Source organism: Mustela lutreola, chromosome 1, assembly GCF_030435805.1.
Source record: "Mustela lutreola isolate mMusLut2 chromosome 1, mMusLut2.pri, whole genome shotgun sequence".
In the NCBI taxonomy this organism is placed as follows: domain Eukaryota; kingdom Metazoa; phylum Chordata; class Mammalia; order Carnivora; family Mustelidae; genus Mustela; species Mustela lutreola.
In genome coordinates, this window is record NC_081290.1 from 118,871,674 (window position 1) to 118,897,358 (window position 25,685).

Genomic DNA, 25,685 nt, shown 5'->3' on the forward strand with positions numbered 1-25,685 from the left:
TGGAGCAGCCCGAGAGTGTTTTCAGTGCTAGTACTTTGGTTTAGGATGACCCTTTGAAAGCAGAACACTTTCATATAGAGATTGCAAAAAGAAGCCATTGGGGTTAACAGACGGTTTGATGTCTCTGGAGTAGAAGGGCTGTAGATGACCCTTTGGGACTGTGTAACGTGACTGTAGTCATCACTTGGGCTGTTAAGCTAAGCCCCATGTGCCTGACAGCCTCGCTAACCTCAGCATGCCTTTGCTGCCACATGGGAGCCACAGGTAGTAGACGATGGCTCTGCTCTGCTTTCTCTGTTGCCAGCAGAAAGCCAGGAAAAGCTAATTCCTAAGTGAGCTTTGAATAGAGCTCTGAGGAACAACTGTAGGAGGATTCTTTTTAACCTTCCTTGAGGAAATTTGCTTACCGAAAGAAGCAGGAGTGTTCATAAATGTTTCCCCAACTTTGATTTCTCTCTTCTTGTGTATATTCAGGATATGACCAAAGACCAGATTGCCAACGAGAAAGTGGCCCTGCAGAAAGCTCTGTTATATTACGAAAGCATTCATGGACGGCCGGTATGTGAATGGACTGGGTTTCCTGCTTGGGCCAACTGTGTGGCTTTAGAAATGAATCTTCTATGTTCAGTATTTGATACGTGAGTTTTCCTGATGTTTAGGAGATGACTTCCTATTTTCAGCAGACCTAAGCTCTCTGAAGGCTAAACTGAGGAGACATTTCCCCTGTTGAGCAGATGCTGAATTTGAGTTCCAAAGAAACAAGTTTGCCGCTAACATGTAGTCACTAGTGTTCTGCTTCAGAGGGACAGTGGTGGAGGGGGGTGTAGGTTGTAGATGAGTACACAAAGCTCTAGAGGCTTCCCTGCCCCCATAAACTGTCACTGACTCAAGACATTCTTGTCCCTAAACTGAAGGTGTTAAACTAGTATGACTTGCCCAAAAACTCAATCTCACTTCAGTGTAGCCGAGGCCAGTGTTTATCTGTAGAGAAGTTTCAAGCACCATCCTGAACCAGAAGTGTAAGGAATCCAAAATATGACTTTGCCTTTTCCTAGCAACAGGAAGCATTGAGAGCCATTTGTTATAAAGTGTGGTAATTGCATGCTGATCATTAGTCCTGGGGGAGACCGTGGCACAGTAGGCTTCTGCTCTATTCCTTAAGAAACTCATAATCAGATATCCTTGTCAGTTACTTTCGGTGACATTCTGTGGAGAGTGCTGTCAAGAACCCAACAGAACAAGTTCTTAAGAGCAGCTATAAAGAAGCAGGAAGTTTATATTCCCAGAAGCATTTGTATACAGCCAAAATGCAGAGGTCTGTTCTCCAGTCCCAGCCCTGGCTATATAATGGAGATAGTATTTTCATGTAAAATATACTCTTTTGAATAAAGAAGCTTCCAGAATAATGCACCAAACTCTAAGATCTGTGAGGGCAGGAGTTCTGAGTTTTGTTCATCTAAAAGGGTGCCTGATGTCAGCATCTAGCACAAACACCTGACACAATGTGCCCCAATAAACTGTGGAATGCATCATCTGTGGTATTTTTGGTTCTGAATGTATCAGGTTTAAATTTAAAAAAAAAAAAAAACAAAACAAAAACCAGTGGGGCTGCTGATGATTGATTTTACTGGCCTATCCCTAGAGTGGAAAAATACTGGTGCTCCAGGATAATGGTCACATTTGAGGCCAAGTTTTGTTTTGGATTTTTTAAAGGCATTGAACCAAATAGTAAATGTACTGGAGCTTAAACATATTGTGAAACTTGTCCTTTTCTCCTGGAGGATTCAAAATTTGGAGAAGTAGAACTGAACTCCTTCTAGCAGAGAGGAGCCCCTTCTCCACTGTTGGCTCAGAGCCTTTGAAGTGTAGATCTCCTTGTGGCCACCAGGAAGGTGGAGAAGGAGGAGGGAACTTGTGCACTTTCCGGGATCAGCAGACCAAGAGTCAGATCCCAGTCCTACTGAGGCCAGCCCTGGAGCTCTAGGCTACTGAGGTAGGAGTTGAGTGTTTTGTCTGTACCGTAGCTGCCCCTTGTAGCTTGTCATGGACAGTTCAGACATGTGCAGACACATTTACCTGTGGGCTATCTGGCACTGAGGAAGTGGGGTGGGTAGCTTAGCAGGTGGCTCAGGGGTTCCCCAGTCAATAATGTTGTCATTTCTGCTACAAGTATATGATCTGCTATCTGCGGCCATCTTCTTATTAAGTGATGGAGAGAGAACATACCTGTTTTAGTGCTCTTATCATTAGGAATATGAAATCTTAGTTCTTCGCCCTTCTCTGTTAGTTGCTTTTCTCTCATCATTCTTTTAGATGTTGGAAGGAGACCGTTTTGGATCTGGATACTAACATCTCATCGGGCAGGGAACAAGTGCTCTAGAACTTTAAGTAGCATTCATTGCTGGTTCGTGGTCAGACTCTCTGCCTCCCTCTGGAACATGGTGCCCCAGCCTCCTCAGGAAAAACAGAGTTCATTTGATATCTGGCCAGTGTGAGAATCAAAGAGTAAACTTCTCATTCTTAGGTCTGTGGTGTTGCCATGGACCCTGAACTGTAAATACCATTTGGGCAACCCTCTTCCTAAAAGAAAAATACGTGGGTTTTCAGAGCTAGCCTATCATTCCAAACCCCAGCGGGGTTTTTTTGGTTTTTGTTTGTTTGTTTGTTTTTAGAAAAGCAGGTGCTCAAAGCTCATGCGTTTTTGCTGAGTCTACAGATTTGAAAGGACAATGACTGACTGTCAGAATCATAGGCCAAAAACAGTTGTGTGCTGCTCTTGTACATTTTTTTAAACAAGGCTGTTTGCTTTAACAGTACAATCCACAGAGTGACACGTGAATGAGAAACAAAACACACTCAGTTACTCAAGGGCACATAAATCCCTACTAATTATTGTGAAAGCATGTCCTTTCAACACTTCAGGATCTCATCAAAAGACCGTGTCACAGAAAGTACAACTCATAACTTCAGGTCACTGTGGTACACATCGCTCTTTGATGACAACCTAGAATGAATGTGTTGATTCTCAGAGCTTCTGGTTTCTCCTTGAGTCTCTTCCTCATCAGTATATTTTCATGTTATGCTCTAACATCTTGGGAACTAACATGACATGAAACACACTCTGTACAAATTTAAATGAGACTCTGAAGCCTTATATATATATACTACCCTTTGTCCATCTGCTATTTGGGATGATCTGATCTTTGCCCAGTCGACTATTATTACCTGATAATAAAGAGGAGAGAGTTGTCTCTTTCTGAGTTGATGGGCCAAAATGCAGTAGTTATAAGAATGTATCTCATTTGTCTTCTCCTGCGCGTAGTTTTATGACTCAGTGGTACCCTCCACACACAAACTCAAGCCACTTGTTTTAGTAAGATTTTGAGGCTATATAGTTTCTCGTCTGTCTGTGACATCATTTCTCACAAAGTGGTGCTTTTAGCCGCTGTTTATAGGTAGAGGTCTTGTGAGCTCAACCTAGACAGAGCTCTGAGCCTGGAAGGCAGAAATCTCTATATCAAGAGAATGACTTGGTCAAACCCTCTTAGAGGAATCATGACATTTTAGTATGTCTTCACTGTTTTATGATCCTACTTTACTTCATATCTTATTTGTGAATGGAAAGAAAACAACTAGGAGTCCTTAAACCTGGGCTCTTGACCCAAATCTATTGCGTTGGGCAAGTCATTACCCTCTCCAGGGCTTAGTTTCATCGTATGAAAAAATAAGGCTCTTCTAACTCTGACATTCCAGGGTTCTAATTCTGTCCTTATCTCCATATTAAAATCCTGAGTCATTTTCTCTTTCACCTGTGTGGCACACTGTCCAGGTAACAGAGCCTGAATGGGTGTTTCTATAAAGAAGTTTTATTTAAGGCTAAGACAGAAACCATCACAAAAGATAAAGGCAGGCAAATGCGGTTGTCTAATTGGGCCTTTTGTAATTGTGTCAAAGACTTTCCCCTGTTTAAATGTGGATTAACTATTGGCTGATGTTCCCTTGGTACCTGGAAATATTATCTGAGACTTTATAGAGCAACCAAATAGAGAAGTAAGGGATCACTGAAGATTTCTTTAATCAAAAATGAAGACTGGGGCACCTGGGTGGCTCGTCAGTTAAGCGTCTGACTCTTAATTTCAGGTCAGGTCATGATCTCAGGGTCCTAGGATTGAAGCCCATCTTGGGCTCCGTGGTCAGCATGGAGTCTGCCTGAGATTCTCTTTCTCCTTCTCCCCTTCCCCCTACTCATGTGTTCTCTCCACATAGATAGATAGGTTGATAGATAGATAGATAAATAAAATCTTTTTTTTTTTTTTTAAGGCAAAGACAGAATGGGGGGAGCTGCTTTTGCCCTTTAGAAGTTTGCATCTAGGTTTTTATGTTATTCTGATTTGTGCACAAAAATACATCTTAGTAATAACCCTATTCCCACACATTGGAAAGCCATTCAGAGCTCCCACCTAAATGAAAATTTAATAAAGGTTTGAAGCTAGAGGAGTGAAAGTGTAATAGAAAATATGATGTATTACATGCTTGGCCTAAAGTCATTTCCAAGCAAGTATAGATCACAAAGATTTTCTAATCTGAATTCTGCAGTTTACCAATCAGGAAATCAAAGCTCAGAGAATTTTACTGGCTCTTTTGTTTATCATCAATAACAAAATCTCCAAGCAGCCATTGACTCAAGAATAAAAGATATCTACATCCAGTTTTCCCATGGTCCATTTAATATCAGCTGACCCCTTCCCCCCCCCCTTTTTTTAACAGTTCAGCCATGGCCCTGCTTTGTTTATGGAACTATTGACTAGATTCTGGCTCTACTAAAAAATCCAGTTCTGATAATTGCATGTGATGTGGTTTTATGATTTAGTATCACCAAGCCTTTGGCTTCAGATACAGATCATGAAAATAATGCTGGTGTAAATCCAGTAGCATTAATTCTTTTCACTGCTCAGATTTAAAGATCTCTAATATTTCTGGTGTTTAGACACTTCTATCAAATGCCAGTGTTAACTTTGGTGGAAATAGGATGAGACCAGAGTCAGAAACTAGACTTTATCAAATCACTCACAGGTGATTAGTTCCTGAGGATCATCAGTTTAAAACATGAACAATTCATAGAAAATCTAAATATCAGTGTCATAAGCCAAAGAATTGAGCCAATGAGCCTCTTCATCTGCTCCAACTAGAAAATGTGAACAAAGAATTAGAGAGGAAACAGGCTTCTGTCAGATTTGCCACATCTGGCTGGTTTTACCAGCAAAGTCTCCTCCTAAAATCCACACTCTGCTTCTATAATCCAGAAATGTTTCTGCCAAGCAGCAAAGAATAGGATGCGAGTCCACAATGGGAGATGCTAGCTCCTTATTATTGTTATTTTTCCTAGGTCTTTTGTCCACTGAACTATTGATTGTTGATCGTGCGCAGTATTTCACTACATGTCATGGGTTGACAGCTAGGATGTGCCTTAACCTCATCCACAACACATTTCCTGGCTATACATTGTGTGTAAAAAGTGATTCCATGTGTCCCAGTCCTGAACTGTGTCGTTTCACACGTGAGATCATACAGGCCCCTCCGTTTCTACTCCTCAGACTTACCTGTGGCTGTGATTGAACTGCGGTTGAAGTATAACGTAAATACAGAAAGAAACCCAAAGTGTAAATATATGTCTTGATGCATTTTCACCAAGTAAACGAGTCCAGGTAACCAGCATCCAGACCAAGAAACAAATGTTGCCAGTCCTCCTCCAGAAGCCCTGCTCCTTGTCCCCTTCCAGTCAATACCAAGACCTCCGCTCAACCAAGGAAAACCATCATCTTGACTCTAAAGCTTAACTTCTGTTTGCTTCTTTCTGAACTTACTAAGTGGACTCATACAGTACTCTCATGCCGGTAGTATCTGGCTTATTTTACGCGGCTGGCTTCTTGTGAGGTCAGTATATGATGTTGCCCGTAGCTGTGGCCCACTCATCCTCATTGCTGTGCAGTGTTCAGCTGGGGGAGCGTATCTGTTCTGTTGTTGGGCGTGTGGGTGGTTTCCAGTTTGCAGTTTTTCTAAGTAGTGCTGCTGTGAACATTATTCTGTGTCTCTTGGTGAGCTTGAGGCCACACTTGGTGGTGGTGTTTTTTTACCCTTAAGAGCAGAACCGAGGACTCACATGTGCAACTTTAGCAGGCACTGCCAAATAGTGGTCCAGCGTGCTCCGCTCTAAGCAGCAGTGAAGGAGATTTCCAGTCCTTCCGCATCCTCACTGACCCTTGACACCATCTGTTGTCTCATGTTAGCCATTGCGGTGGGCGCGTCTAGTAGGAACATCTACTGTTTGATCCTCAGTCTTTCTGATGTAATATAACTTCTGTGTTCCCTTTCATTTTGGATGGTCATCTTCTATGAAATGCCAGTTTTAAAACTCCTTTTGATATGGCAGCTAACGATAGGAAAGTGCCATGTGCCTTTCAATATTGTGTTATTAGGAAGAAAAAGAAAAGATTCTTATTGCTATTCATAGAAAATAAGTCCACAAGATGTCTCTGCCCAATGAGAGTGACCTATCCTGGCAGGTGAAGTTCGGCCAAAGATCACTTACTGTTGACCACTTTGAGAAAGGCAGATAGAAAAGGTTACAAAGGAATAATCCATTTGTGCATAACCCACAGTTGTCTTCAGAGCGGAAGGCCCAGCAGGCCCCTAATACCATTTGCTCTTCCTTACCTCTGTAACTCTTGCCTTATGTGTCCAGGGGAAATAAAGTGCCGCAGACAGACCGCAAACTTGAAACAAAGAGGAAATACAGAAAGAAGGGATTTAAGTAATCTCTGTTGGCATTTAAGTAAAGAAGGGAAATGCATGCATACCTATGCACTTGGCATACACATTTATGTTTGAAATACTCTCTCATTTCACACATACTAATGGAATATCTCCATTTTGTCAGGCACTGAGATAGTTTCCAGGGATCCAGAAACACCTACTGCGCTCTCAGGGGGCTTAGAGTCTTGAAGAAGAGACAGATGTGCCAACAGATAGTTACTGTAGAGCATAAAATGTGTCATCTGCTGGGACTGCTGTAATAAAATGCCATACACAAGCACCTTATAAACAACAGAGATTTATTTGTCATAGTCCTGGAGGCTGGGAAGGCCAAGAGCAAGGAACTGATAGATTCGGTGTCTGGTGAGGGCCCTTTCCTGGTTCACAGGCAGCCATTTTCTTGCTGTCCTCACATGACAGGAGGGGTCAGGGGACCTCCTGGGGTCTCTTACAAGGGCACTACCCATGTTCGTGGGGGCTCCACCCTCATGACCTTACCATCCCCCAAAGCCCCAATGCCCAATACCATCCCATGGGATACTAGGTTGGAGGGGACATGCACATTCGGTCGCTAGCAAAGCACGGGTGGGGTTATGCAGTGTACACAGGTTGCAGTAGGTGACACAGAGGTGTGTGAGGTCTCTCAGAGTGGGGAAGAAGTGTTGGAAGGAGGCTGCATGGGGGAGGTGGCTCCTCTGCCAATCCAAGGAGGAGAGAGGAGGCCGTTCCAGGCTATAGGGAACTAGGCAAAGAGGGGTGAGACACCCTGGTTTTTCTCTGGGGCTTGAGGTCTGACAGGAAGAAGAGGTAGCAAGTAATGACGGGCTTCTTGTACAATACCAGGGGGTTCGGCTGGTTCCTCCCCACTGCCTGTGGACACAGTCCCTTCTATGTCTGTGAATGCTCTGCCAGATCTCAGGGCCCTGGAGAGGAGACCATCCATGCAGTCTACTGACAGGTGTTTCTTGAAAACCTACGGTTTGCCAGAATCTTGTCCTTAAAAACAAAAACAACTTCATGGAAGAGAAAGACCTGAAAAACAAAAGTAATAAAAACTGATCACAGAGCTGCACAGTTTAAGGATTATCATAGAAATACATGCTTTCTTCTTCCCTGGATCTGGAAAATTGTAAATGACTTTGAATAGTTTAAACAGGGAACCAATCATGGTCATAGCTTTGATTGAGGAAAAGCAATATGACGATGGAGTGATTTCCAAAGATCTGCTGTGAAGTAGATATTTTAAACGTTCTCTAAGTACTACCACCCGTTTACATGAGTTTTGCAAGAATGGGGGAAGTGGAGCTGAATCCTCTGGATTTCCCCCAGGCCCAGAACATGCTTGAGCCACTGCTAGCCTGACTAGCGGAGGCAGCTTCTTAGCCCTGGTGTTCTTGTTTTCAGGTAAGCAAGAATGAGCGTCAGGTAATGAAGCCACTGTACGACAGATACCGGCTGGTCAAGCAGATCCTGTCCCGAGCCAACACCATCCCCATCATTGTGAGTACGGCACCTTTCTGTGCTTGATCGCCTGCGGGGTGGGTCCTGGCTGTGGTGAGAGCGCCCCACGCTGCCTTCTCACTGAGGAGTGGGCTTTAATAGTTGATCCTGGCATGAATACTTATGGCCCATCCGCTTGGGGCATGAAGAATATATCTAAGACTTCTGAGACTACGTTTGCCCAAATGAGCAAATCTGAAACTGCTAGAATTTTGTTTTCTTCCGGGCAGCATGCTTTGATGTAGGTGTCGGTCTGACTGGTGCTGGGCTTGACCCCCTACCCTTGCTTCAGAGACCGAGCGCCAGCAGGACGGGGCTGTGCTTTCTCTAGGCCCCTCTAGTCCAGAGGCCTCTCTGGTCCCAAATCTTCTCTCTCCCTCCAAGAGAGGGATAGTCCCACTGGGAATCCTCTCCAGGGAGAAATCCTAAGGACCTCCAGAGAGCAGCCTCTTTGGGGAGGCTCTAGAGAAGCTGAGGTGGAACTAAAGGGAGGGAGGCTAGTACCTGGGCGGCTGGTGTCGCCGGCTGCCATCCTCTGACTGACACGCAACTGCTTTTGGCCTCCGAATTTTGATTTTGTCCAGAGTATGGAACAGCATCTTGTCTTAAGGCACTGGCCAGCTTGCCCTCCTTCCATATTTATTCTAGCATTTCCCCCTATATTTCCACCCAGCTTGTGAGTGAGCCTTACTGCCCTGTCCATCTCCTGGGGCATCCTTTGCCTCTGGCCCAGTGCTCTCCTCCGGGAGTACAGGGGGCTTTCTCTGCTGACTTTTAAACTTTCTAATAAGTAGCCACAGCCTTGCTTTTATGTTGTTATTAAAATGGAGGCCATCTTAGCTGCTGCTTTTCAGCTCCTGCTTTAAATCTTCTTGTTTCTTTCTTTCTTTCTTTTTTAAAATATTTTATTTATTTATTTGACAGACAGAGATCATAGATAGGCAGAGAGACAGGCATAGAGAGAAGGGAGAAGCAGGCTCCCTGCTGAGCAGAGAGCCTGACGCAGGGCTTGATCCCAGGACCCTGAGATCATGACCTGAGTGAAGGCAGAGGCTTAACCCACTGAGCCACCCAGGGACCCCTCTTTTTTTTTTTTTTAAGATTTTCTTTTTGGGGTGCCTGGGTGGCTCAGTCAGTTAAGTGTCTGCCTTTGGCTCAGGTTATGATCCCAGAGTCTGGGATTGAACCCCACCTCAGGCTCCACGCTCAGTGTGAAACCTGCTTCTCCCTCTCCCTCTGCAGCTCCCTCTGCTGTTCCCCCTGTTTGTGCGTGTACATGCTCTCTCTCTCTCTCAAATATATAAATAAAATCCTAAGAAAAAAGAAAAAAAAATTTTCTTTTTAAGCAATCTCTACACCTAACATAGGGCTCAAACTCAAAACCCTGAGATCAAGACCACATGCTCCACCTACTGAGCCAACCAGGTGCCCCTCCTTGTTTATTCCTAAGATAACATCTTTGTATTACTTTTAACAGTGTATCTGCCCCTAGGAATGAGGGAGGATCCAAACTTCAGGCCGACTTCAGGCAGGTGTGTTAGAAGAAAGCGACTTCTCTAGAAATTCTTCCCAGAATAAATTAGTGAACTAACCAACAAAAGAATTCAATCTAGGAACTCCTTTCCTTGTCCAGTCAGGAGCCCTGTGTGCCCTCAGCAGGTGTCTCTCAATGAGGAAAATGCACAGCAGGGAGGCTGCACAACATCTGAATCCCCTTAGCAGCCTATGTTGTGCTCAAAGCTTCTGACGGTTCCTGGGTTCCTGGGTTCCTCTGTCATCAGGGAGGAGCAGAGAGGAGGAGCAGGCCAGTGTCTCTCCTCAGACTCCTTCTGCATTCAGTTAGCATGCTCATGGGCTAGTCTTGCTGCCCTGTGGCCTCCTTGGCTTGGGGCTGTGGGCTCTGGAATGAAGCAGCGCCTCAGACAAGAACTTTGGTTGTCTCCGGTTTTCCTGGGACTGTTTGGCAGGGAGGGGTTAGGGTGTATAGTTCAAAGTCAGTGATGAATCCTAGTGACCCAGAGGAGGCAGAGGCCTGGAGGGCAAGGGAGAGGGGTTCAGAGTATAACCACCTTGTCCACACCTGTCACAGGGATCCCCCTCCAGCAAGCGGAGAAGCCCTTTGCTGCAGCCAATTATCGAGGGCGAAACGGCTTCCTTCTTCAAGGAGATAAAGGTGAAGACATCTCCCATCTCCATTCTCTCCCTGCCTCCCCTCCTCCTGTGGATGAGGGGGAGGGCGGGGCGCAGCGGGCGATGGGGCCGCGGCTCTTGTGCTGTGCCTTCAGAATCATCCGCGGCTCTTAACCAACCACCAGCAGCCCCGCCTTACTGATCCTAGGGCCAAGCTGATCTCCTTCGTTTCATCTCATCCCCCTGCTTTTTTTGTACCTTGCTGTCGTTTGTTTTGTTCTCATTTTGCTTTCAGGGATTTGGTGGGGGCAGGGGTCACAATATGTTTTGGGTTGTTTTCTATTTGGAATGGATTTTCTGTATTCCAGAAACTTTTTCAGTGCACTCATTGGGTAACTTTCCTAAAAATCGTATTTACTGAGTTTCTAGAAAACCTAGAATTAACAAAGGCAATCTAGATAGCACACAACAAAAAAATTTATCATTTCGCAGACAGGTATCTTCCTTGCCTTTGCCCGATTTTCTGGTGCCGACTCACCCACTCCTGCCTTTTGCCTTGCCCCTGGCACATGTAGTCCTCGGGATTCAGTTGATAATCTCCTGATCTGTGAATGCAGTGCCATCGCCAGCAGCCACTGGAATCTGTGCACTGGTGTTTTTCACCCCAGGAGTAATTATGGGTTCTATACAGGTAATCCTCGTCCTCAGTGGCCCCTTTAGCTAGAACAGGAAGTAGACTCCATGCCCCCAGGTCTCTGTCTGTGTCTCTGTTGGGACCTACCTGGCCTGGACCACAATCAGCCTCTTTTGCAGTTTTGTTTCTAAGTGACTTAACGAACTGGACTGCCTTCCATAGTGTTCTAGAAATGAAAAAACATAATCTTTTTTTTTTTTTTAAATCAATCAGTGATTGTTTGTTAGCAATTGGAGTTTCATTTATCATATTTCTGGGAAAGTCCTAAGCCTGGGGTGGTCATTTATCTACTGTAGTTAGAAATAGTATCCCAGAACCCAAGGGCCTCATTCCCACAACGGACACGAGTTGAGAACCACTCCATTGTCCTGCCTGGTCCTCATCGTTATGACTGAGGTAAGGTACTAGAGGCTGCACAGTCTTTGATCTTAATTTATTTTTTCCCTTTTCTTTGTTCTTAGGGGCCTTCAGTATTTCATATACTTAATTATAAGGTAGTAGACAGCGATTACACTCACTATCATATTCTTTTACCTAGAATTCATTCTATAAAAGTGCTCTAACAAAACAATTAGGCAAATATGCTCTATTATATTTTAAAAATTGGAGCTATTTTCTTATAATAAGACTTGATGTTGATGAAAGAAGAAAAATTTTGTCTGGCTGGTAATTTCACATCAGAATGAAGTCACCTTAATTGAAGAAATTTGGGCAATTTTATGTATTGAAAATGAGCAATAGAACTGTTACTAGATAAAAATGTGTTCTTTAACACATCCAAAATATGATATTTAATAATTGTCTCATTAAATGAATGGAAGATATATTAATGATGCACTTTTTAAAAGAGAGCATTCTTCCAAATCTTCTTGTTCAGCTCAGTTTATTTTTTTCACAAGTATATTTTGGCCATGGCTCTTCTTCTGGCCCACGTGGTAGTCAAAATTTCAGATAATTTTGCAATGCTTACATTGCTTTTGTAAATAGTGTTGTCTTTTAGTTCATTTTGTTCCAACTGGCTAGGCTTATTAGCATATGTTTGGACTGTACTAAGTCTTGACAATTCTGAGACAATTTAGAATTTGATGTGGGTTCAGATCAGAAGATTGTATCAAGGTGGTTTCCTTAAAAGCCACCCCTAGTTTTAAATGCTTATGGTAGGAAAACAGATGTGTGTAAAGTAGAGCCAGCCCAGTTTCTGAAGACCTAGATCTTCCTAGATCCTAGAGATAGTCCAGTCAATTCTCCTGTCCAACATAAGAATTTCCTTTAAAACTTACCTGACAGAATAGAGACACAATCTCTACAAAGTGATTCTGTCCTCAAGCTTGGAAAATTTACGGCAATGGAGAAGGGCACTCATTCCATGGGGCTAAGCATCAATAGTAACTAAAAACTTATTTTATATTATATTATTAGTTGTATCATTATCAGTATTAGAATACTAAGAGTCAATAATAATTATATGACATGCAGTTTCAGAATGCATAAGTTTGATAAGTATAAAGATCATTTAAAATTACGATATTTGTAGTTATTATTCATATATTGCTTTCTATGTAATAGGCTGAGTGTTGCCTGTTGGAACAAGATGGGAGTGAGTGTAACTGCTGCTTCCTTGAGAGCCCTCCATACCTTTACCATCGCCTGCCCTGTCCACGCTTACCTACGGCCTGCGGACATTTTTTTCTCCAAGTTCTTCTTACTATTCCTCATGCGATATTTGTCGCAGACCTTCCAGCAACCTCGTGGTTCTGCTCTAATCACACCAGTCTATCTCTGTCCCTCTGATACACTGAACTGAACAGTGCTTTAGGTAGGACTTCACCAGCGAGATAGACAGTGGACCAAGGACTAGTCCTGATCTTTACCTGGATGGTTGGGGCCCTTTGTTTGACTAGTCCATGCCTGCGTGACTCTCAGTGTGTTGTGGGTTCATCGTTCTCTTTCTAGGGCAGCATCCCTAGAGAGCTGCGTCCAGCTTCCGCACTGTAGACATTTTGGGGCCAGATAGCTTGCTGTCGTTGGGGGCTGGCCTATGGCCACGAGATGCCAGGAGTGCCCAACAACCACCCCCTTCCCAGTTGTGACCAAAACTGTCTCCAGACCTTGCGAAAGGTCCACTTAGGGTCAAAATCACCCCCAGATGAAAACCACTGCCCGTGGCCCCGTCTCACTGCTGATTGATACAATCCATCGCTTCACTTTCCATGGGCTGCTTGTCATTGATGTCCAACTTTTTTTTCTAACCTAAATTGTAGGACCTGGAGTTTTTTTGGCCACACTTCTATTCTAACCCCATGAAATTGATTAAATCTAGATTTTGTATTCCAACACACCAAATATCCATCCCTTCTTTGTATTATCTATGCATTTTGTGAATATACCTTTTGGGTCTTTTACCCAAGTGGTTGATGAATATTGAGTAAGGCTGGGTTAGGTCAAGAACCTGCTATAGACTTCCCTTCAGATTCACATCACCATTGCATCATCACTCTGTACAGATTTTCACAGTCAGCTTTTTTTTGTTGTTGTTTGTCTGAAAATTTTCTTTTTTAAGTAATCTCTACACCGAACATGGAGCTTGAACTCACAACTCCGAGACCAAGAGTCATATGTTCCACCAACTAAGCCAGCCAGGCATCCCATCAGCGTCCTTTCATAGATCAGCTCACCTCATTAATTATTGAATCCCAGATATTATGCCATTCCTATCAAAAAAGGAAAAATGGTTAGTTTCCATCATTTGTTTTAAGGGAGCCATTGCTAGTCACTGTTGATCTTGGACTCTTTTTTAGTTGTTCATATATTATCTATGTGTTCATTCCTTCTAGGATCTATGCAATAGCCACAACTAGATGGTCATATAATTTCAAGATATAGTTTGTCATTTCTTTTTTTCCTATGATTTTTTGCAGCTTGATGAGAATAGTTTTCTTAAGCCTCATCTTTGAATACATGATTTCCCAATGTAGGCAAGACACATTCTCAAGTTTTTAAGTTCTCTTAAAACTTTGGGATATAACTGATTAGGCCTAGACACCTGATTTTATTTCTTATCAGTCTTGGACTGTAATACTCTCTTCTAGTAATTTGTATTTTTCTTTTAAAACTGGATTGCTGGACTGTTTGACAGACATTAATTAAGCACTTACCATATGCAGGCATTGGCTAAGCTCTAAACTGTGAATGAACAGACCCAAATCCCTGCCTCCACAGAGTTTAGGGCCAGGTGGTTCCACCTGGCCTTCCTCATCCAGGGAGGCGGGAGTACAGGGGGTGTGGCGTTGTCAGACAGTTGATCTGGAGCCTCTGGACCAGGTACATACCTTATCTCAAGCAATCCTTCTAAAAATTGCAGAGGGTGGGAATTGTTACCTCCTTTTACAAAAAAAAAAGAGAGAGAGAGAAAGAAAGAGAGCAAGAGAGAAACTTTTAAATTACTAATTTTAAAAGTTCCTTTTATTCTATACATTTAAAAATGTCTTTAATAATTTCAGTTTTTAAAAATGAACCATGAGGCATTTACTCCAACTGAAGAGATGGGCAATCTGAAGTCACAGCAGAGAGAATCTGAAAAAGCTACCTAGTTTTTACCAATTTTATCTTCATGCCTTCAGAGCAGTACTTTCGTCCTAGTTTTATACTGGTCCTTTTTTTGTTTTGTTTTTCCTGTCTTGTTTGTTTATTCGCTTGATTTCTCGTCAGAGGCACCATTGCAAACATAGCAACTTTATGGTAAGAAAACCCACCACAGGCAGTTTGCATACTTGTACCTTGACTACCAATGGAACTGTACCGGCTTCCTGAGATTAATTTGTTGCATTGGTGCTGGAGTCACTTGGTTTAACTGGAACAATTGATATTATACTTGCTATTGTTCATGTAGCTGTGCCCTGAACCACTTTTTAAATTTTCCAGTTATTAGGATATTCTCATCTGCTCTGACTATATATTTTGGCAGTAAATTGCTTCTTTTAAAATCTTCCATTCAGACTGATATGATTTCATCCTTAGACTTAAATTGGCACTAAGAAACTCTAATTTAACTTCATTGTTTTTCTAATTCCATTGCCAAGATAGAGAATATCATACTTTTCTTAGAATCTTGGATGCTGGAAAATACAGCTGTGGCCCTTGGATGTTCCTTGAAAAAAAAAAAAAAAGCATGTTAGGATTCCAATCACGAGAACATAAATGTTTTGATCTCAAAACTTTCCTAAACTCTGTGCATCAGAAACCACAAAATATTTTATAATCACAACTCTTAAATAGAAATATTATATTGTTCCATTTCTGTAGATGTTGATAGTTTAATAAAAAATAATGTCCAAGGCCCACAACTAATGGAATCCCTAAAGCACTGATGGCTGGTGGTGGATTTTGTTATGTATTATCCCAGAGCTGGGGATTTTGAGATTCAGTTGATTCAGGGTATAAATTATAATGGTGGTTCCTTCAAACCCTCAGTCTTGACAGCTGTTCATTGTGCTATATACCAATTTTTTCTATAGTGTTAGAGTTTTTTCCCTTACTGAGTAACTGTGTTTACTGTTGGTGTTACTTACCGTGTTCATGTAGACTTTCAGCTATAGATGGATATAATGTATGTATGTGTTGCTAAGTGTAGATACAGAAGAAACCATATGGTGTCGGAAAATTAAGTGACCGTTATGTTACATGATACTGACAATGCAGGAGTGCCAGGAAAAGTAACCAGGTTTTAATCGGGGTTGCTGTGCATCTCCAGGAAGAAGATGAGGGTTCGGAGGATGATAGTAACACGAAGCCAGACTTCACGGTCACTCTGAAGACCGATTTCAGTGCACGCTGCTTCCTGGACCAATTTGAAGATGATGCTGATGGGTTTATTTCCCCAATGGATGATAAAATACCATCGAAGTGCAGCCAGGACACCGGGCTTTCAAATCTCCATGCTGCTTCAATGTAAGTCCTGTCGGCAATGCTGTTGAAATGTTGGAGTGAAAATACCACTCTTAAATATTTTAGCCTTTCTATTTAAATAAGTTGTCTGACAAAACACAAGTGATTTACCTGGGGGACATCCACATGGTTAGAACAGTGCATCTTTTTTAGCTTCGGACTTCGTGTTCTCTGTTCTCCATCCCCTGTCCCTGGAGGGAGCACTGAGATCTCGCATGAGCAGCCAGGTCTCCCGATGGCACTGCACAGTTCTGTATTCCACAGCTCTACATTTAACACGTACCAAGAGCCGGTGTCATCTTTCTTTCAAAGCAAAATACGATAAAGTGCCATGGGATCCCACAAGCGCTAAGGATTCATAAGCAGCAGGGACTTGGTGGGAGCCCAGGAGCCGTACCTGTCGTCAGGACGTTCGGCATGCAGAGGATGGAAGACCACCATTTCTGCTGTCCCTCAGTGCCCTGCCAGTTCTTGCATTTACATCCTCCCCCGGTCTCCACAGCCCCTATCGAGTTGCACATTCGTTGTTTTTATAACAATTCAGATTTAACTCAGTTTTCTCAAAAATTTCTGCCCTTCTCAGACCAGAACTCTTGGAACACCTTCAGGAAATGAGAGAAGAAAAGAAAAGGATTCGAAAGAAACTCCGTGATTTTGAAGACACTTTTTTCAGACAAAATGGAAGGTAGTGCCTCTTTCCTCTCCCCTAACTCCTGCCCCTCTGCACACACACCCCTCCTTTTTTCCTGTCGTATCTCTGCAGTGTTTCCCAAGTTGGAAAGCCTCTGCATTTTGCCTGTAGCCTAGTCCTTTGGAGGGTCACTGTGGGAGGGGGAGGGCTGTGTGGTCCTTCAGCAAGAAATGCTCCTGGGTTAGTCTCCAAGACTGATGTAAATTCAGCTAACATTTACACAACCAACCTGTCACCTCAAATTCCAATCTCAAATGAGCAACTTGGAGCTATGTTTCCAATTGATAGCATTGCTTTTTGGTTTTGGTTTGGGGAGGGGAGGTGTTGTCTTCATAGGCTAAAAGGAGAAATAAGGAAAGAGCAGCTTTTTAGGCTTATTTTAAAAGCAAAGGTGATCGTTGGGTTTGAATGAAAAACGTGCAAGAAGCAGTAAGTCCCCAAGACAAACAGGGTGCCTTTCCCGAGTGAGTTCCAAGACAGGAGGTAATCAGCCTTGTAGAACATCATCCTAAGGAATAGCACACCTGTTTGCGAGCGACCGCACACAGTGCATACCTGTTCACAGCATGAGACGAGGGTAGGGCAGGGAAGAGATTTGCATCTCTTACATTAAGTGTTAATACCTTAAGATGATTTCATTTTAATCCAAGCTAGTTAAATGTGTAAATATAGTTTCTCTTTAAAAGATCCCCTTTCATGCTTCTCAAAAGTATTGAGGAAAAAACCCACCATAAACATTAACTTCACCATGGAAAATGTGTTGTGTTCCAGTTTATTTCAAATATTACATATATTTATTTTTTTAGCATCCCTAATTTGGATCTTATGGTGACTTTCTTAAGATTTATGAATTTTTGTGCCTACATATTTGCTTTTCTTTCCCCATGCATTGTAGGCTACTTAGAAAATATCAATAGGCAGACAAAAGAAATAAGAGGCAAAAAAAGAAGAAGAAACCAAAGACAAACCAGGATTAATGTTTGTTCCATCCCATTCTTCTTTCTAAACATATTCTTGGTCTGTCTATCTTTTTTCCATGTAATTGCAGTTGCTTTATGCACAGCTATCTTGTACATGAGGAACTATATAAAATGATGTACAAACTTCACAAGTTTTAAGAAAGGATAGCTGATGGGAATTTATAATCATCATGCAAGGTTGGGGTTTTATTTTAAGTTTTTATTTATTTAAGTAATCTCTAAACATAACATGGGGCTCCAACTCATGACCCTGAGCTCAAGAGTCACGTGCTCTTCCAACGGAGTCAGCCAGGTGTCTCATCATACAAATTTGAAACTCTGACTTCAGTCCTCATTAAATCTGGTTCCCTTATTTCATATCTGAGGAGAGGGAAGTCCCTTGAAGAGCAGGGTGAGGCCAACTATCAGATTGCTGTTCCCTTCACTCAGACCATGGGGACAGAGTACTTAGCACAGTGCTTGACCTGCAGTAAGCTCTCAGTTAATATTTGCACATATTTAAAAGTATGCATATAAAATTACTCAGTCACCTATAAGGACTTATTAGTATTATGTGACCCAATTGCTGAATTCCAAGACTAATTTTATAATAAGTAGGATATTAACTATCTTTTTTTAAGCCTATAAATTATGGGTATGCCAATTGCTAATTAGAAACTTAATGGTTCATTAAATGAAGTACATAAATGTGAGAAGGCATTAAGTGTAAATAAAGGATTTCAGTCTATGGAGACTCCCAATGTGCATTCATACATACCAGCAGCAGAGAGAGAATTTTTCTACAGTTTTCAGTCCTTCCCACCATTCTACAGGATGCCAGGTTAACTCAAAAAATTCATGTGCATGGTGCCTTCCGAGGGGAGCAATCTGTCACTGCTTATGTAAACCCAGCTGCAGTCTTGATACCCAGGGACACTTGGGAACACCGATTCTACAGGTTGATAAACTGCAGATCCTACCTGACGATAATTCACCTGATGAACAGTACATCTAGGAGGGACAGACAGTGATCCTCAGCCCCCTTTCCTTTGTTTCCACTAGAAATGTCCAGAAGGAAGACCGCATTCCCATGGCTGAAGAATACAGTGAATATAAGCACATAAAGGCGAAACTAAGGCTCTTGGAGGTTCTCATCAGCAAGAGAGACACTGATTCCAAGTCCATGTGAGGGGACAGCCCCAGCCCAGCCCGCACGGAGGGGCTACAGGAGCAAGCTGAGCTTGGCGCCCGCCTCCCCTTGTCAACAGCACCTCTGCACAAACTGGAAGGCAGCCTTGGAGCTGGACCTGCAAAGCATGTAGCCCTTTGGCCTCCAGGCCTTTGGGATTAGTCCGTTTTCGCTGCCAGCCTCAGAAACTGCCTGGATGGAAGAGGGCAGCCTGCCTGGATTTAAGAATTTTGTAAGGAAAAGTCAAGATCCCCCAGGTGCACAGAGACACAAGGGGAAGCGTTCCTAACACTGGCAGTGACGAATCACTCCGTGGAGACACACTCGTCTACAGAGAACGTGCACAGTTCTTCCCCGGATACCCGAGGAACATGTCTACTGTGATAACAAGAAACAAAGCCCAGCTCAGGACTCCACTCTGAAGAGCGAACTCGCCGTGCGGGTCCATGTCCTCTTTGCACCCGGTAAAGTGGGAACGTGCGTCGGAGCCCTGTTTGCTGCCTTGGCCACTCTTGTGAGCTTCCCACAGAGCTGCACCTCTCCCCCTAGCGCGAATTGTTCCCCTTAGGTTCTCAGGTAGACGGAAGCCGCATCTACCCGGCATGGCAGTGCAGTCGCCTGTTGGGCGGTGTGTTGCTTCAGGACTTCCTCAGCTGACGAAGAATTGAGATCCCTGAGTAGGACTGGATCATCTGCAGAGGACAGAGGGAATATAGCTATGTTCATGCTGATTTTTTAAATCAGGCAACAGGGTGAAGAGCCTCGAAAATTCCTTCCTGGACATAGATTACACTTAATCAGTCTCAGATTTTCACATCCAACACTAAGCAAGGCCAGCATGCTACAGCATCCTCTTTGGGGCTTGGTTTCAATTTTGACTCTAGCCAAACCTAAAGGATCTTGCTTAATTCTTAGCTTAAGTATTGAGGATCATGAGAAAGAGAGAGAGTAAGAGCCTGTGTTCTAAGCCTTCTGAGTTCTTATTAGAGTTTAATGTTTTTTTAAAAAGTAAACCTGCACTAAAATCCCCTCACCAAGGGGTAAATGTAGCCCTCAGAACTCAGCCCAAGGCAGAATCTAAATCACACTATTTTCACGATCATGTGTAAAGAGAAAAAGAATGGTGTGTGGTCACTTAGGATTATAATTTTTTCAGAGACTGTGTCACAAAGCTGTCTATATTAGACATTTGGGGAAGACCAGGGAATTTAAAACACCAAATCCTTCATCTCTTCACTGTGCTGATGTCACCTTGTGATTTGCTGTTACTTTTTCACCTTCCGTGTCTGCACCGAGGAAAGTGAATTCTGTCTCTGCCTGTCGGTCCAAGGCCTCTGTTTGCGCTCTGTGGGCTGGAGCACAGGTGTCCGCACACCAGCCGCCGGCTGCCGAGAGAAGGCACTTCGGCAGGATCGCCTGTTGAAGATAATGTCAGGAGGAGCAGGAGAGCAAGGCTACTGCCCTCCTGTTGGCTTTGAGAGATACCTTCCTCAAGGGTACCATTTTGTTCAGTGTGGTAAGAAGAAAATAAAAATGTAAAACTCTACTGACCCGTCATCAGTTTCGAAATGGGTTCTTGAGAAACTGGTCAGATTGTAGTGATAGCGCTGTTTTCCATTGCTGAAGTGAGGTAGAACCTGCAGTTGGCAATTGTTCTAAGTCGGGAGTAGGGGGAAAGAATACCTTTAAGTTTGCTCTTAAAAATAATCATATAGAAGCATGAGCTGTGTGTTGGAAGTGCCCTGTGTTAATCCACACATTTAAAGACGGTACATAATCTACAGATTTAAATGTACGTGAATCTATAGTTTGGTATTCTTTGCTCTACTGTTTACATTGCAGATCACTATAATTTCAAGGAGTTATATTATAAATAAAATTAAGCACTTTAGGATGTTTTCTATTTTTGAAATCTGAACATGAATCATTCACATGACCAAAAATTGTATTTTTTAAAAGAAATCCATGTCTAGTCTGTCCTTTTTGAGTAATTATTCTCTTAAATAAGCTATAATATAAATCAAATCATTACCAGTTAAACTTTAAAGCACATCTGTTTAATAAGAATATTGTTTTGAAAATACTAATATGCTACAGAATTTTAAAACATGCTATATAAATGAGGAGCTACTAAATGTTTGAAATCTATTGTTTCTGCCAAAGGTAAATTAAATAAAAGATTTATCCAGGACACCCATTCAAATTTGTATGATTAAATAAAAGAAAACACCAAGTTACAGTCAAATAAATTGTGTATGGAATGTCATGTTCTCCTTTGTAATTTCTCCTCTATATTAATTTCATAGAAGGGCACCCAGATTAAGGGCGATCCTTAATCGCCGTTTACACTCGATCCTATTTGAAGGCATGGCGGTAGGTGCCGGCTCTGCCAGAAATGCTGAGGCAAATTTGTTTCCACAGCAACCATTTCTGTAGCCCAGGGTCTCAAGGCTCTAGAGGCGTCATCTTAATTGGCTTCATACAGAAGGCTCTGGACGGGGGTTTTTCCTTTGCTCTCTTGGGAATGTGTGTGTGTTTATTAGCACACGCCAACAAAAGAAATGTCAGGTGTTTTTTAATAACAATGATAAGTAAAGGTGAAGCATGAATAAACTTGATTGTATGATTGTAAGAATTAGAAATAGCAGAGGCTTGTCATTTTCACAAGCATTTGCTTTTTGTGTGTTCAGGAGTAAACATTGAAATGGATGTTTATGTTCAGTCAGTATGGTATCATTACTGCATTTCATCTCTGAATCATTCGGTTTGAATTTGCTTTTCAGACATGTATGTGCAAGGTTTAGGAGAAGGGCCTGCTTAGAAGTTTTTCAGACGGCTGCTTTGTCTTGTGCTAATAAAAGCAAGCTCACACAACCTCAGTCATCTCCCTGAATTCAGGGAAAATTTCCACAGAAGACCAAACCAAATTTCATACTGGAGAACTGATTTGTTTTTCTTTTAATTCCTAGCCATCATGCATGGAGAGCTAAAAATTAGATTTCTTCCCTCTACTTGCCAATTTAAAGTCAAATCTTACCACTCATCGTATAGATGGGGATCCGCCACGTCTTTATTTGTAACATTAGTGTAATTCTTGCTTCTTCTCATTCTGATGCAATGCTTGCATGGTAGCCGAAGAGGCCGTCCCAGGTGTGGCACTTCTAGCCCAGGACAATTGTCGCAAGGCTGTGGTAGACTCATAAATACTGCACTGAGCTGTCCTGAGGAGAGCAGTCTTATAGCCCCCTGAGGGCTGAGCATTTGTGAATGTGGTTAAGCTTGGAATTCCTAATAAGGTGACTACTTAGGTTTATCAAAGGGGCCGCCATGGTATCGATTACATTGGTTCTTTCTAGAACTTCCTATTTCTCAGCAGAAAGAACTGGGCCCAGTATACAGAACTGGTCCAATTTACAAGGAAAATCAGATTTCAGTTTGTTGATTCACCTTTTCAAAGAGATTCTTAATCTGATCATGAAGATGCCACTTTTCTTAACCTTACTACTTTTGATGCCATAAACTATCAACTGCTTTATGAAATGTTGGCTGTAGTCTAAAATCTATCTTGCATTCAAGAAGGATCTTCCCAACACACTGCTTCCTGGAGGGTTTTTTTCACCCCTCGGTGGGGAGAGATGGTTTCTGCACTAAGACCAACACCTCCTTTACATTCTTTTTCAGTATCCACTTGGGTACATCCAAAGGGAGAGACGACACCATACTAAAGTGTGAAGCCTTTAGGTGCAGCAGAACTCACAATGTGCTTTCTTTCCTTTTATTCCCTGCTTTTATTTTTCCTCTGCTTGACCCCCAAAATGACCTGAAGAGTACATTTTGCCGTAAGAGTAGCTAAACGTATTTTCAAACGTTTATTCGGATTATGCATCCTAACACTTCACATGGTCAACGGGGCAAGCTGACAATGAGAGCGTGTGTGTGGCAGGTGCGGCCTCGTGGCGTTGGCCCTTGGCGGAGTAGGACCGTGCCCCTGGGCATCTGCATTCCTCTGCCTTATGATCCTCATAATAGAAGTATGGACATCGGCAGAGATCAGTACAGATCTACACAAACGTGTGTAAAATGAAATATGTCCAGCTCCAAGTCACTATGGCTGAGACATCACAATTCCATCTCTGGAGATTCTCCTCTGCCCGGAATCCGCCCGGTCGGGCTCCTGCACGTGGCTGGAGAAATTGGTGAGGCAGATCTGATTCTCAATCTGAAAGCACCTATACGTGCTGTCACAAAAATCTCCAAGAGTAGATACAATCTTCATTAATAATATGGGCCCAGAACAATGTTTACACGACATGTGAGCAGAACGTGTTTGAAATTACAGTTGTCCTTTTTTAAAATGTAAACCGAATGAAAAGGTTGTGCACACTTTTGTACATGACTGTATTTTGTATACACTTAAATAAAATATTTTTAACTGTGACTCTTCCGGAATTTTTGACAGAGTCGGGAACGTTTGAGCTGCCTGTGGGGTCTGACGTCTCCTTTGGGTAAGGAATCATGGCTGTGCCGTGAGCCCCCCAGGAGCCTCATGAGAGTTAAGTTTTATTCTGTCTCCAGAGAGGTCACTGGAAGGTGAAGCAAACTCATTACAAATTAAGCATGGTCGTGGTTCTAGGTAGAAAAACGGGTTTGTGCTCTAGGCTCAGCTGCCTTAAAACCAAACAATGCAAAGTAATCCATAGTGACAGAAAGTAGATGCTTGGCTTCGGGATGGAAGGATTAGAAAAAGGCACAAGGGAAGTGGATGCATACATTCACTGTTTAAATGGGCTGATGGGTTCACAGATGTATACATGTGTGAAAACTAATTAAATGCTTAAAAAAATAAAATGAAAGGATTCTCAGGGCTAAGGGGTCCAGAGACAAAGGCATTAAGCCAAAACCAAAACAAAACAAAAACAAAATCCTGCTTATTTCCAAAGTCTCTGAGACCATCATAGTAAATACATTAGCCACTTAGGATTCTCAAGCTAATAAGGCCAGCAGAAAACTGTGACACGGAAGATAAGGCACATCTCCGTCTGAAGGGAGCATCTCGCCCTCAGCTACCCCCTGCCACAGGCCAGGCCCTGCGCATGCGCGCCAGGAAGGCTCTCCAGGGTAAGAGCGCCAGAAGCCCCGCCCCAGCTCGCAGCTCAGCACACACACCTGTGACTGGGCGGTACTCCTTAAACTGTACATGTTATGTAGGCTCCAAGTGACAAAAGCGAACATTAAAAATACAGAACCTGAAATTTAAATAAAAGGAAAAAGAGAAAGTCTTTGAGAAATCCTAGTGCTGACACCAGAATTCAAGCAGAGATCTGTCTTCAGGGGAACAAAGACCCAGGACAGCTGACGATGGTGTAGGGTAATACCATTCTGCCAAAACGGAGGCTCGCTCTCAATAATTTCAACATTTGAAACACTGGGTCCAAAGTAGTGAAATGTAGGCAGAAGTGACAGGCAGCATTTAGTGGTCCTCCCTCCGTTTTCTTAAGTCATATTCTGATGTTGTCCCTATTAAGGACCAGAAAGCGATACTGGCCACAAACACGGCAGGGGTCCTCCGAAGTCCTCCCTGCCCCCACCTCCACCCCAGCCCCAGAGCAAATGTTCTCACTCCTGTCTTGTAACAGTTTGCAATGCCAGGACTACCCGAATGGGAATTCAGAATGGGGACCTAAGTGCGGGGGGAGAGAGGCAGTCCCTTCCAGTTCTTTCAATGGCCTCATTATTACCACTTCTAGAAGTAGGTTCTGAATGGTGTAAGACAAAATATATCACAGTTATCCCTAGGCTAGGTCAACTCATCACGGCTGAATTTCATATTCAGTAAAACCCAAAAGTCAAAATTCCCAAACACATTTTCAGAATCCTGGCTGGCAGGCAGACAAACGAGGTTTGGCAGGAACTGGGGTTGTTGACAGCTTGGTTCTCACTTTTCCTCTCCACCAACAAGGCTTCTCCCACAGGGTGGCTCCGTGTTGAGCGACATCTGCTCAGGGAATGGGGCCCAGTGCAAACCCCACCAAGAACAGAATCTCTAAGACCCCTCGGACCTCCAGGTCTCATATGGGCCCATGTGTGTATGAAGAGTATGTTACTGCGCATTTTAAAAATTTGTGGTCTTTTAGATGTTTGGATTTTTCCTGACTGTCTCAAAAGCAATTCAAAGATGCTCAGAAATCCTTGTCATGTTTCCAGTTATACAGCTTTGAGTACTCTCTTGGTAAGATATTTTGAGACATTGTGATTTTTCTGTAATTGTTACTTTTAAAGAACTTAAAATTACTCCACCAGATTAGATGGAGGGGAGGGCAGGGAGGGAGAGTACGAAGAACATACCACTCTCTGGTGGCAGGGAGCCCTGCTTCTCAAACTCCACCATGCGTGTGGGGGAATGTGTAGGCATCTTGTGGTACAGTAGCCCTGGGGGCAGGGGCCGGAAGGTGCTCTGACATTCTGCCTTTTGGACAGGTTCCTGGGGCTGCCATGCTGCTGATCCAGAGGCCCTGCTTTGAGTAGAGGGTGCAGGCTGCATCCTGGGCATGGAAATGAGCACCCCAAAAATCTTAGGTAAACAAAGCTTGCCACATTGAACAACAGCAGTAGAGGCCAAATACTGCTGGGTGCTGAAGGCTCAGACCACAGACTGCTTAGCTGTACAGTCTAGATACATTACTCATTCTCCCTGTCTCTGTTTATTTTTCTGAAAAATGGGAATAACCCGTAGCAGTTTACAGGGTTATTACGGGAATTACTCGG

At 43.0% G+C, this 25,685-nt stretch overlaps 1 protein-coding gene across 15 annotated transcripts in view; it reads left to right on the top strand.

Annotated features, from left to right (window-relative positions):
• FAM13A (family with sequence similarity 13 member A) overlaps positions 1-23,358 on the top strand; it is a 368,957-nt gene extending 345,599 nt beyond the window's left edge. For 14 of the 15 annotated variants that reach the window (XM_059172961.1, XM_059172900.1, XM_059172905.1 and 11 more), the window contains 6 exons: positions 475-558; positions 8,218-8,313; positions 10,403-10,486; positions 15,888-16,084; positions 16,665-16,766; positions 18,794-23,358. In XM_059172961.1, the coding sequence (XP_059028944.1) occupies positions 475-558; positions 8,218-8,313; positions 10,403-10,486; positions 15,888-16,084; positions 16,665-16,766; positions 18,794-18,920 (690 nt within the window). In that variant the 3' untranslated portion in view covers positions 18,921-23,358. The remainder of the gene's footprint in view (positions 1-474; positions 559-8,217; positions 8,314-10,402; positions 10,487-15,887; positions 16,085-16,664; positions 16,767-18,793) is intronic. The other variant, XM_059172915.1, reaches the window with a different exon arrangement.
• Positions 23,359-25,685: the final 2,327 nt, after the last annotated feature.